Source organism: Manis pentadactyla, chromosome X (assembly GCF_030020395.1).
Source record: "Manis pentadactyla isolate mManPen7 chromosome X, mManPen7.hap1, whole genome shotgun sequence".
NCBI classification, from domain to species: domain Eukaryota; kingdom Metazoa; phylum Chordata; class Mammalia; order Pholidota; family Manidae; genus Manis; species Manis pentadactyla.
In genome coordinates, this window is record NC_080038.1 from 107,857,915 (window position 1) to 107,871,511 (window position 13,597).

The 13,597-nt window shown below is 40.9% G+C and overlaps 1 protein-coding gene across 7 annotated transcripts in view; it reads right to left on the reverse strand.

Moving 5' to 3' along the window:
- Positions 1-13,597, reverse strand: part of AMOT (angiomotin) — a 54,909-nt gene that overhangs the window by 8,878 nt on the left and 32,434 nt on the right. For all 7 annotated transcript variants that reach the window (XM_036917291.2, XM_036917293.2, XM_036917292.2 and 4 more), the window contains 2 exons: positions 3,888-4,037; positions 2,895-3,085 (listed from right to left, as the gene is read on the reverse strand). In XM_036917291.2, coding sequence (XP_036773186.2) covers positions 2,895-3,085; positions 3,888-4,037 — 341 coding nt within the window. The remainder of the gene's footprint in view (positions 1-2,894; positions 3,086-3,887; positions 4,038-13,597) is intronic.

The following is a 13,597-nucleotide window of genomic DNA, read 5'->3' on the forward strand; positions in this document are numbered from 1 at the left end:
AAACACTAAAAACAATACAAATGCCCATCAGCAAGTGAATGGATAAACAACTGTAGAACATCTATACTACATCTATACTAAACACTCCTCAGCAATAAAAAAGGAGTAAAGTATTGATACATGCATCAGCTTGGATGAATCTCAAAATAATTATGCTGAGTGAAAGAAATCAAACAAAAAACATATATACTATATGACTCCTTCTATATGATATCTAGAAAAGGCAAAATTATAATGACAAAATTCAGATTAGCCGTTGACTGGGGTCAGGTGTAGGAGGAACGGATCAAGCTGAAGGTGCACAAGGACAATTTAGAGTATGTTCTCTATCTTGATTATAGTGGGGGCTTATTGTAAAAAATTACTAACATTCATCAAACCTCAAAACACGTGGTTTCTTAATATGTAAATAACACCATAATTGAAAAAATTCTCCAACTACTATTGATACCACCCAGGCAACGTTTCCTAATTGTGCAACCCGGTATTTACCTGTGAGCAGTTGCATTGAGAATATATTAACTTTGATTTACTAAAGCAGAGTACACAGAAACCAAGCAGGCTGTTAAAATGTGGCACCAGATTTAGGGATTTAAGTTATAGAGCTAGAAATCATTTCCTTCCTTCTTTCACTTCTTCCTTTCTCCTTCCTTTTCCTCCTTTCTTTCCTTCCTTGCTATACAAATGCATGTTGAGCACTTGTCATCTGCAGCCAATATCCTAGGTACTTAAAAATTATTTCAGAATAAAATAGAATATAAATATTTTACCACAGAAAGGAGCAAAGAGCAGAACCTTGATCAATCCCTACTTTTAGGGTTGGGAGGAGAGGGAGTGAAACCATTGGAAAGAAAAGGAATGGTAAGAGGCATTGGATGGGAAGGCAGAAGAGCCCGCAGCTTCTGAAATAATTTGTCTGAGTGCTGCCTTCATTTGCAGTCTCATTAAGAAAGAAGGGAGGAGAAGGAAACCAATCTCTGTGGCAGAAGGTAAGAGGCACCATCTTAGGAAAAACAGGCAGTGGGCTGTTTTAAGGTACTGTCCAGCTGCGGAATGTTTGCCCGAGGAACTATCACAAGGTGCTCCTACCAGGTGAGAACTGGCTGCTTTTTATCCTATTACATGATAAGCATGCGTATTTTACTGCAAATAGTGATTACATGGAAACTTTCCACCTGGTGATTTAAAGGAATTTAAATCTACCTTATGGGAGCCAACAGATTCTGGAAAGAACGCCATCTGAAAAGGGTTTCCCCCAATACTCACAAAACTTCCCAGGGAGGAAGGAAAGGGGTAGTAGTTTTTTTATACAAGACCCCCCAGTGACAACCTCCTACCTTTCCTGAATTTTGACCTGGAGTCTATTCTGAAGTCAATTTCAGGAGTGAACCTCCCAACACCAAGAATCTTGGCTTTCCAACACTTCCTCACACTGCACAGCTTCATGAACTGTATCTTTCTAAGTTTCTGCCCAAAGACGACCAAATTGGCCTGCATCTCCTTTTCAGTATTCAGGTTTCCTGAACAACCTGAGAATGAGCACTGGGCACAGGTGCTGTCTGCGAGCTAGCAGCTAAAATTACACTTAATTATGCTTTTAATCTGCCTACAAATTTCTCGACCACCTTCTAGCACAGCTGGGGTGTCCATGTACTAGAACTACACTGGCAAAGACTGAACACACTGTTCTCAGAAGACAAAGATAGGTAAGGTCAAGCCCATGAGGACGTTACAATCAAGGCAAAGGCAATTTCAATCTATTCAAAGTTTATAGGGGCTATCTGGAGACACAGCACCTTAGAGAAACATAAGATGTCTTCCTGGAGAACTGTGAATAGGTTTAAGAGTTACCAGCACTGACCTTCCTTTGATTTGGCATGAAAAGGACTCAAAAATAAATGTATCCATCCCCCACTCCACACACACATCCCAGCCCAAAGTCTGGAAGGTGCTTCCAGACTCTGCTGGCTCATTGCATTTAGGAGAATGTTAGAAAGAACAGTGGTTTTTAATAACTTGCTGAATGGAGAGCTGTCTGGTGCAGTGTGCTACAGCCTGACTTACATACCTAACTCCAGATCAAGGCTCTGTCTGTATCGCCATCAACCCATGTCACCTCCTGATTTGAATTTAGTTTTTGTTAGTTTCCTTCTTTCTCAGCTGATGATTATGAACAGCAGGGAGGAAGACAGACTAAGAGTGCTGTTTCCTCCAAAGATCAGTAATCAGTGTATATAATGTGAAAAGGGGAACACATAAGACACAAAAAATAAAAAATCCACCTGCCACTTTCTCTCCCTTACCAAATGGAATGTGACTGCTTACATGTGATGAACTCATGGACTCAGAGAATGTGGCCTTCAAATATAGACCTTCTCAAAGGGCAGGGATGGATTCATGTTCAGCACAGTCTTCGGCATACCTCGGGCAAGCCAGAGCTATCAAATGGCAGCAGCCACTCCTAAGTGACATTTAGTTTTTGAGTGGCATTTCTCTGGAGAGGCTTTCACTCAGGTCCTGGGGCTAAACAAAGAAACCTACACATGTGGCTGAAAGAATCTGTGGTTCTGGCAGCTCTGGTGAAGGAGGTGTGCAAATGTTCAGTTCATCCATCTGCAATTGTTCTGGCTCCAAAGGAAAGCTGACCTATGACTCCTGTAAGTTCGTAAGGAGCTTTAATTTTCAAATCCCTGACTCTCTGCCCACACGGTCATTCAGTCTCTGCATAACCAGATAAAAGAAAACACATTTAAGCAGAAACTGGGGGGATGGTGGTGGGCAGGGGGGCAAATGTTAATGAAAAAAATAAAACCTGGAAGATCTTAACTGGTCACCTTTCTGTTCTCCCATGACCCATGCCCTTCAAGCAGTGACTCTAACAGCCAGTTACTGACCTCTGAGCAGCTACGGTTGCTGCAGCATCCAGAGCAAAATGTCTCATCACGTTCTCCTCCAAATATTTCTGCTCCCATTTAGTCATATCAGCTTCCAGGGCCAGTATCCTCTCCTCCTTCTCACGAAGGAGCTCCATCAGGGCAGCGGCATTGTATTCTGAGACATTGGTGGGCTGAGAGCTGCCTTGGCGCTGTGGGGGGAGATGCCAACACCCCTCAGATTAGTGAGGGAAGGAATGAAGTGGCTGCATCCCACTGGAAGAGGCCCTATTCTTGGAAAGGATTACTGCCCAAGCCATTTCAGTTTGGATTCTGCTTCAGAAGCAAGGAGAATGCAGATTTCCTCCTAAGGCCACAGGACTTTATATCTTGGACTTTATGAGACCCTCTCGACTGGGAAAGGAGCTTGGCATATCCAATTGTCATACTGCTCAGAAAGTGGACCAGGTTTTAAAAACCATTATCTCTGCCTGCCAGTGTGGTACACAATAGAGATGGACATTAAAAATCTAGGATTTGGTCCCTACCTTGCTCCTAGCTTGTTGTGTGACGCTAAGCAAGTCATGCAACCTTTTCTGGGTCTTGAGTTACTCTCATCCAAACATGAGTAGTATGGACAAATGATTCTGAAGACCATTTCCAATTCAAATAGACTGTCATCTGATAGAAGCAAACTATCTAGATGGATGTTTTAAACTTCAAATCCATCTTTTCAAATACTTCTATTTGTATGGTATCTTCACTTCTTATAGGCTCTACTGTTTCTGGGGTTCATATGAAAAAAAGGTAAAGATAATAGTTATTAAGGACTTTGCTGGGATAGGAAGCTAAAGAAGTTAACTTTTTCTTTACGGTTGGAAGGCATTCTGGGGGTAAGATCAGGTGGGGCAAAAACCTGTAAATGAGCAACAGTGTGGTTTTGGTCTTCATATCAGACACCAGTGGAAAAATGAGCAATCAGGAATAATGTCATTTTCTTTAAGTTCTCCATACCTGCTGAATTCTGAGGGATTCCAGTTCTCTCTCCAGTCGTGTCCGGAGACGGTGCTCTAGCTGCTCACGTTTTTCACATGCTGCCTGGAGCTGCACAAGGGCTTGCTGCATCTTCTCTACCTTATCTACATACACCTGCTTCTTTTTCAGCTGAAAATCCCATTGGGAGAGTTGCAAAATGGAAGGAAAGAAAAACCACAGGATCAGTTATAGAGCCCCCAAATCCAGCCTTGTGTTTAGGTATCTTCCTGTGCAGCTCCAAAAAGAATGAATGGCAAGAAGGTCCTTCATGATGAGGAGCAGGCTGCCTTGTATTTAGCATACAGAGAAAGTGATAAGGAATAGGAATTAGAAGCTCCTTGTTAATCTCTTCCTCTTTCCCCATCTGTATATCTTCCCCAAGTCTGTTCCCATCGATAAATGTCTTAGATGGCAAGCTTTTAAGATTCTCACTTACAGAAAGGTCCTCACCTCTGTACTTCTTCACTCTAAACTGGAATATTCTGGATGAAGGTATTATCTTATTCTGGTCATTACATTAGAGAAATGCTAAATGAATAAAAAGGGGGGCTCCCCAGGGAGAAAAGTTGAACTTGGTATGGAAAGGAAGCCCACCCCCTTTATATAGCCATCTCCTCTCCAAGTGAAAGAAAAAGGATTGTCAACTGCTGAAGGTCCAAGGAAGTCAGAATTATCTTTTTGAAGTCTGCAATCCTAGTGATTACCCGATATAACCATCACTGCTCTCCTGGAAAGCTTCTGCCCCTCAAAAGTGAAGCTGCCATGCAATGGTTCAAGAGCATTTAATCTCATTGACCAGCTCTGTCTCACTAGCTCTTTATTAAAAGAACACAGGTAGTTTGTGATTTCTGCCCCATTCATGAGCCTGAGTTGACAACATGGCACTGTAATCTCTCACCTTTTACTCTGGGACCTTTAAAGACATATGAAGACTCAAACTAATGAATCAAATCCAAGACTAAATGAGCCAAGCACATTTTTTTCCTCTTTGTAAGCCTATGAACCATAACCAGAATCAAAGGTAGAAGCAGGTTGACATGAAGCAGTTGAGTTCTTCGTACCCTTGTAACTTATAAGCCAAATCCTAGCTCCAATGGGATGAAGGCATGAAAAGGATCTCAGTGCTCTTTAAAGAAGGCATACCCATCTCAAAACCTATGAAGACAGGGGAAAGCGCAGCCTTTCCAACTTGTTAGTAAAGCAGCATATTATGCTTTTCATAATACAGTGCCTCTCCTGATAATAAAATCAACCCATGGACTCTTTCCAGCAGAAATTCTTCCAAGCTGGTCACATGTGTCATTGTCATTTTCATGGAAGCTGAGGTTACTGGCACTTTCACATTTTTAAGAGCTAAATCAAAATACTACTCAAAACTGGTCCAAAGGAAATTCAAGAATTCAGTTCAACTTTAACTTTTCAACAAATTTCCAAGTCCTTGAGCTACTCAGGTAGATAGTTGCAATGTAAGAGGTTACCCACCCCATAAGCATTGCCCAGGCCCATTTAGCTAGGGCCAAGCCACCAGGACCAACCTGACATGCCCAATGCAGAAACCAGGTAACTCCTTAATGGTAATGAGTTCAAATCACTGCTATCCAGAATGTCCAGTCAGACAGCAGGGGCATGTGCTGATCAAGAAACTCTCCCTGTCTCATAACTGCCCTCTCCCCAAGTTAGAATAGCTAAATTTTATCTAAGTGGAAGGAGACATATTCTCCTACCAGACCTGTGGTATGCTTTGCCTGGGTGACTGGGAAAAGAAAACTTTAAAAATGTTTTCTATACTTTCTTGACATTTCCTTTCATTCCAAGGCCTCGTTCAATCTAGCCTTTAAACCAGTTGAGGCAATCTATAAGTCTAGATGTGTTTATCCATTAAACATATTCCTAGGAAATAAAACAAACAATAATCATCTTTGTGTTTCTCTCAATAAGCGTAAACCTTTCTTTCCTGGGATATGTGACTATTTGTAACAACACAGACGGACTAGAGCAATCAAGACCTTTAGGTCATGGATGTCTCTGCCTTCCTATTTGCTGAGCTTTGAATAACTGGAGAGCAGGGAATATTCTCTATCCCTCACCTTTTGGGTTCTATAATCCTCATGAGCTATTTAAAACCGAATGCATTTATTTGCAAATTGCTCTGAAAACCCTAGGGGGAGCAGTGCAATGTCGATGCAGAGCATGTTAAGTATAATTACTGAAGCTTACAGCAGTTATACTTAAAGGCAATTAAAGTTAGATAGCATGCAGTTCTTGCCTTGATGGTGAAGTAGTGCAATGTAAGCTCAGAGAACTGAAAAATAAGCAGCCCAGGGTGAGGTGAACTTCTCTATGCCCTGCCTTTCTTGAGAAAGAAAACCTCATTATCTTAGCAAAAGTGTCCCCAGCAATAGAGGTCCCTGAGCCAACCCTCTGGAAGGGAAAAGCAATAAAGGTCCAGGGAGTTTTCTGAGCTGGTTGAAGTTAGGCGTGTAGGTCAGACAAGTTCCACAAAGCAGGCCAAGAAGAATCCCATTATGCTTGCCATTGGGATGATTTTCCACAAGCTACCAGGACTGCTGTTGCTGGTATAATTCTCCTATATCCTATAAAAGAAGGAAGAGTGCAGCTCACTCATAAACACCACAATCACCTAGTAAATGCTTAATCCCTAGAAAAATTAGTATAGAAAAGGACAACTCTTAGATGCTACCATTGCAAGACCCTATAGATGCAATCAACAGAGTCAGCTATCTTCTAAGTTACATACATTCTGTTTTCTAGATCTCATCTATATGAGGAAAGGAACAAAGGTCTGTATGGTCTATTAACTCTTCTACTATCCTAGATATTATATGCTTCCTTTTTATATTCACCATGATAAATCCCCTTTTCTTTTCTGTCTCTCCTCTATAAACTTATCTCTTGGGCTAAGCTTCTCAAATGTTAGGTCAGTAATTAGGACATCCTAGATCCCCAGCTTCACCTTCCAGTGTCATCAGAAATGTCAGTGGTTCCTTCTTAGGTAAAAAGAGAAGCCATACAGTAAAATGGATGTGGTCTCTGAGCTCTGATTTCAGACTGCCCAAGTCCAAATCTTGACTCTCCTACTTACTGGATATGCAACCTTAGGCAAGCTACTTAATCTCCCCCTAGCTTCCACTTACTCATTTATCAGTAACATGGAGAGATGATGATAATGTGGTATACCTCTATAAGGATCAAATGAGGTAACACATGAAGTGTTCACTAGAGCATCTGGTACAAAAAGTATTCAGAGTTGTGTTTCTTTTTTAAAGAAAAAGTTAAAGCCACGTCACACATGCTCTAGTCCCCTCAACTTTGAACATTTATTCCAGATAGCCTTGACATGATTCTCATTATCTCAGTAACTGTAATTATCACATCAATGTCTAATTAAGACATTCAAAACACAGCCATTTTCCCCCAGGAAGACACGTAACACTAGACTTCAAACACTTCATGTAGTGGAGCTCTAGATACCTTTACAGGGCAAAGCCATTCATTGGAGATACATTTTAGAAGCAAGCACTTAGTAGTTACAAGGAGACCATATTCTCTCAAAATGACATGATTGGGGGGGGCGGCACTTCCACTTTATGAGGAATAAATACTCTACCTATGCTCAAAGGTATTGTTTAACTAAAGACCCTGAGGCAGAGCTCCTTCCCCAACTACATTATCAGAAATTGCTATTTGACAGCAAAATTAAAGGTAAAAGAACAAGGTAGCCATCAGGAGATGTGGCTTCTAGTCCTAACTATGCTCTTAATAGTAATTTTCTTAATCTCAGGGTCCCCATTTGTAAAAAATGAAGGGGGTTTCAGAAGCTAGCAAACCAAAATGCTCTGCAGTGGGCCAAGTCCAGCCATGCCCATTCATATATGTATTGGCTATGGCTGCCTTTCTGCTTTAACAGCAGAGTTGAACAGCTGCAAAAGAAACTGTATGGTGCACAAAACTTAAAATATTTACTATGTGGTCCTTTATAGATAAGGTGCCAGCCCCTGGAGTGATTTTCAAACTGTGTGCCAGAGTCCTAGTGTTTGGTGGAACACTTCAGAGAACCCTGGTGGGTGAGTTGTACCAAATGGCTCCTCTTTTATGTGTTTTATATATTTGGGTTCTACATAAAACTTAATTTCAAAAAAAAAGTAATTACTACTCTTTTGAATACATATATACATATATAGTTTGAATATATATATATAGTTGTGTGTTACCCATCTTTCCTAGGAAATGAGCTTCCTGTCTAATTTTGCCCCATCATCTTTTCATACTTGACACTTTGGCATGGCTAAATAACTTAAAGTCCCTGGGGATCCCATGGTATTTCACCTCTCACTGCCTTTGGAGCTCTCATATCCTTAAACAGTTGCCCCTTGAACAACATGGGTTTGAACTGCGTGGGTCCACTTAAACATGGATTTTTCTCAATAAATGTATCGGAAAACTTTTTGGGGATTTGTAACAATTTGAAAAAAACATTTTCTTTTCTCCAGCTTACTTTATTGTAAGAATACAGTATATAATATATATAACATACAAAATATGTGTTAACTCTGTTCATGTTTTCAGTAAGGCTTCTGGTCCACAGGTAGGCTATTAGCAGTTAAGTTTTAGGGGAGTCAAAAGTTATATATATATAGATTTTCAACTGCATGGGGGGTCAATGTCCCTAATTCCCCAGGCTGTTCAAAGGTCAGCTGCATTTTCATGGCCTACATACTTTCAGACCTTATTTCACAACTAAATTACAATAATAGCCTAACAGATCTCCATTCTTTCAGTTGCCCTCTCCCATCTATACACAAGCACACGTGAGCACAAAGATGAACACACACACACACACACACACACAGACTATCCTACATACAGCTGCAAAACAGACTTCCTCAAGTAGTACATTATGGTACTGCCTTATTTAAGAACAAAAGCAATCTACTACTAGCATATCCAATCAACTAGTATTGACTGGGTACCGACTATATTCAAGACACCTTTCTATATCTTCCCTCACTTCTTTAGACCAGAGCTCCTCTCATCCATATCTCAAACCACTTGATGCTTTTCAATTCACCCCCAGTCTACTGTCACACTGTTCCCTGTCCAGCCTAGATATGGCTCTTAAAATGTCTTTATCAATGTTCTAGGCTCCTACTGCCTTAACATTCTACCAGGACTACCGTACAAATGATCAACTTTTGTATTCACCTGGTCATTTCTTCATCCCTCCTTACCATATCACTAAACTCTCCAGGAGATTTTCCTTGGGTAATCTTCCCTGACCCTGACTGCTGCTTTTCCCAAGAACCTCTTGAAATATATACTCTATTAGCAGTCATTTGACACGAGTTTTATTAATGTGTGCATTTATTCACTCACACCCATTCACTCATTCATTCAACAGATACTTACTGAAAGCTTATGTGCCAGGCCCTATTCTACATCTGAGAGCAGTAGTGATGTAATGGGAAGCAAGAGAAAGTCCCAGCCACACTAGAAAGCAGAATCCCATAAGCCACTTGAGGGCAGGACCCTTCTCTGTTCCTGTGCGTTCCTTAGGTTCTCATTCTAGCTTACTGCTCACTATACTCTTGGTGACCAGTTCATATTAAGTAACTGTCAATGTAAGAACAAAACTGAGCTTTGTTATAACATTGCAAATATACAAACAAACACATTCATAAATGTATTTACTTTGCTAGGCAAGTTGAGATCAGAGTTTCAAATCATCCCTAAGAAAAGATAAATTTTTTAGAGGGGAATCATGAAATGGGAAGTAGCACAGCCTGAAGGCCACCTTTTGAAGAATAGGGCAAGGACTCTTGAGTGCAATCCGTCACATTTTCCCACTGCACTTCTGAAATAATTTGAACCCATTCCCAAGCATCTGGTAGATCTCTTAACCCCCTTCTGAGTCAGGAAAATCTGATCCCCGCAAATGAATACCAGGTGATAGCATCCCTTCCCTCCTTCCAACAACTGTGGATGTCTTTCAAGTTTACTTTTTAAAGGATGGCTATATACAAACTTACTTCTAGGGCCCCTAAAACTATCCATTTGTCTCAGACACTTCCAAGGAAGTAATTTAAATCATTAACCTTCTCCATTTATTCAGTGGTGGACAAAGCAGAGGGTGAGCTATTCTGGAACTGAGAGTTCTGGATTTTCTCCAGGATTTATTACTAGCTGTATAATCTGTGTGTACTTTGATGTCCTAATTTGTCAAAAGAAGATAAAACTTGCAAGGCTCATAGTGGGGACAAAGTAATATATTCGGAAATATTTTCAAAATTTTTAAACATACATGCTGGGGTGTAGGGATTGAATAGGCAGAGCACAGAGGATTTTTAGGGCAGTGAAAATACTCAGTATGATATCATAATGATGGAAAGATTCTATTATGCATTTATCTAAAGCCATAGCATGTACAACCCCAAGAGTGAGCCTTAATGTAAACTATGGACTTTGGGTGACTCATGTGTCAATGTAGCTTCATCGATTGTGACAAATGCACCACTCTGGAGGGGGAAGTTGATAGTGGGGGAGGCTGTATATGTGCGAGGACAGTAGGTTTATGGAAAAATCTCTGTATCCCTCCTCAATTTTAGACTTGCTCTAAAGAAAGTAAAGTCTTAATATAGAATAAATGATATACAGATGGATAAGTAGAAGGGGCAAACTATCATTACTAGCTGGATGAACACCAACATATGCTCACACTCCACTGGCTAAAGAACAATGACACCAATAATACAGAACTAGGTCCAGTGCCACAGAGGACATCCTTTATTAGATCTGATTTTCATCTTCCCTTCTATTGCCCACAACTCCAAACACTCACTGTGTCACAACTAAAGTGCACTTTCTTTGCTGCTCTCCTTCACACAACTAGTGATGTGTTGCTCTGTGAGCCTTTGGTGATTTCCGTTTGATTTGATTTAGCCTTACCTAGGAGCCCCTGGCTCCAAGGAAGAGTTCCTCTGGAGCAGTTTGGTAACACTACCCTGGTATTAGCAAGTTGCCTCTATCCATTGCCATAAGGCTGTGGTTCACTGGTGGATATTAAAAGAATTGAAGAGTAGAAAGCCATCTCTAGAAACTTGCTACCAAGGGAAAGGAGTTCATTCTGTTAAGGAGACTAAAGGCAAATATACAAGGCTTTCAAATTGGGAATTTTAAAAGCAAAAATCATAGGAATAACTGAGGAAATCAAGCTCCGAGGGGTCGCCATCTCTTTTTGGTATGAGAACATAATTTCCCAACATATTAGGTGGAGGAACACCTGCTTCAAAGACAACACGCTGCAATAAATATGGGAAATGTCATCCTTAGATGAAATGTCCTTCAACTAAGTGAGCAATTTATCAGCAGAACACTCTGGAAGATTCCTGTGTAGGTGTCTATGCTATCTGAATTCCTATCAACACTCTAAATGCACACATAATTCATACCCTCAGATCTTCCAAGCACATTTGTAATCCATCATAACCACTGTGTGAGTTTTACCTACACCAACAAAATCCTACTGTTTGAAGATTATTTTGGATTAGACATATACATGTCTATGCCTCCAATGTCTTCCTCTAATACTGGGAGAGGAGCAAACCAGTTATGGTATATGCATAGGTAAGATAGCAGAAAACTGTGTATCTCTAAAACCAAAAAAGACAAGTAAAGTTAAGTGGCAAAGGATCTAGAAATAAGAGAAAATAGCAGCCAGGAAGAATAATGGGGAAATGGAGAGCAACAAGATAAATCTAGTTTTGGAGAATTGTGAGTGGAGTGGCAAAAGGACTTGAAAATGCACTGTCACCAAAAGTTATCACTGCAGTGTCTAAATCATCACAGCATGGCAGTTCAGAAAAGGTTAACACTTGTGCTCCTTTTTCCTGAATCTCTAGCTGCCATTCTAGCCTAAAGCCAAAGAACAAGGCTCACTGCTTCTTTCTGCCAGCCCTCCCACATTCCGCTCTGTCCCTTCCTGGGCACTCTGTTCAGTCAGCAGCCCACCCGCAGCATCTTCCCTCTTTGATCTGCTCAGGGCCTTTTTCCCACCATCTCCGAAACAATTGCCCAAGCGGTGGCTCGGCTCTGGATCATCATAAGACAGCAGCCAGCCAGAAGCCTGGGCAGCCTTGAGCCTTGTGAGAGGATATGCCAGGCATCTGTCGAAACTCTCCAGTGAGGTCAAATTAGTTGGGGGGCAGGGAGAGGTCCCTCTGAATGGGAGAATACCATGATTGCTGTGGGACACAGAGTTCTTTTGACTTGGAGTTTAATGAGCCTCCACTTCAATAGGACCTACGTGTCCTGAAAGATAAGGACAAGATGGAAAGGTGCCATTTATCTCAGCTGGCTGCCTGCTGCATAGGCTGCAGACTGGTGGCAAGACCTGGATCATAGTGACTCACTAAAAAAACAGGTCTGCTGTTTGGTTACAGTGCTAGCCCCTTCCCAGAAAGACACTTCCCTCGATGTCAGTAGAGCAGGGTCCATGAGAGAATCTGTGTTGAACTTGGAAGAGGAACAAAATTTTGATTGCAGGAGCAAGTTCTCTGTACACCTGAGCCATCATTTTTTATGTAGAGCTCAGAGCCGAGTGATTATAGAGTAGTAAGGGCAAGAGACTTAATGGGATTAGAATGATGGAAAGGATTTCAGGAAAAGCACATAAATGAGGACTTTTTAAGAGACAAGGCTATAAATGCAGGCATAGGTCTTCAGACCATTAAAGTCATCATAATCTTTCCCTGACCCCTTTTTTAATTGAGATATAACTGACTTATAACATTGTATTCGTTTCAGGTGTACAATGTAATGATTAGATACATGTTATCAACCTGACCATTTTGATGCAATGCAAAATAGTCACCTGAGTGACCTTGTACTTAGTAGACTAAGAAAATACTTGCAAGACAAAAGGCTTAATTTGGGAAAGTTTCCCTAATTGTCATTTGCTAAGTAGACTAGAGAGGTTTTCCCTGGAAGAACTTCTAAGGGAAATTCACGGTACCATTTGTAAAACAAAGCTAAATTATCTGTTTAAATGAGATATAAGCAGACGCTGACATATTCCTCTGCCTTCAAACATAACATTACTTCAGCAGCCATCTCCAACAGACAGGGACACATTTTCTATTCATGAGTGTCCCCCTTTATCATATTAGTTCCAGAGCTACCTATGCACTAAAAATACGTCCCTAATACTCCATACCTAAAAATTTTACCCTGGGAAGAACGGGCCTAATGGGGTTGAGTCATAGCAGAAAATCAAAAATTCAATTATCAATTACTATATTTGAGGATAAGGAAAAGGAATGTTTTCCTCTGAATATTACAGAGGAGACCAGTCACACACCACTCAGGAGCAAAGCCTGCTCTGATAGGCTGCTATAACAAAAAGGAAAATAAGAATCAATGGATTTTCCATGAGACATGGTTTCAAGCCTCCATATGTGCTAGAGTTGAGATGGCTTGAGTCCAGAACACATGACCCAGCCTCTGCCTCTGTGAATCTGCCAAGGAGAAAGCTCCCAGCCTGCTGCCCCCATCAAATGCTCTACCTCCTTTAACAACAGCAACTCAGTTACCCAACAACTTGACTCCCTGCAAAAGTATATGTTGGATGAGGACTAAAAAATTAACAGTAATTGATGAGTTCATTTGAGATATCT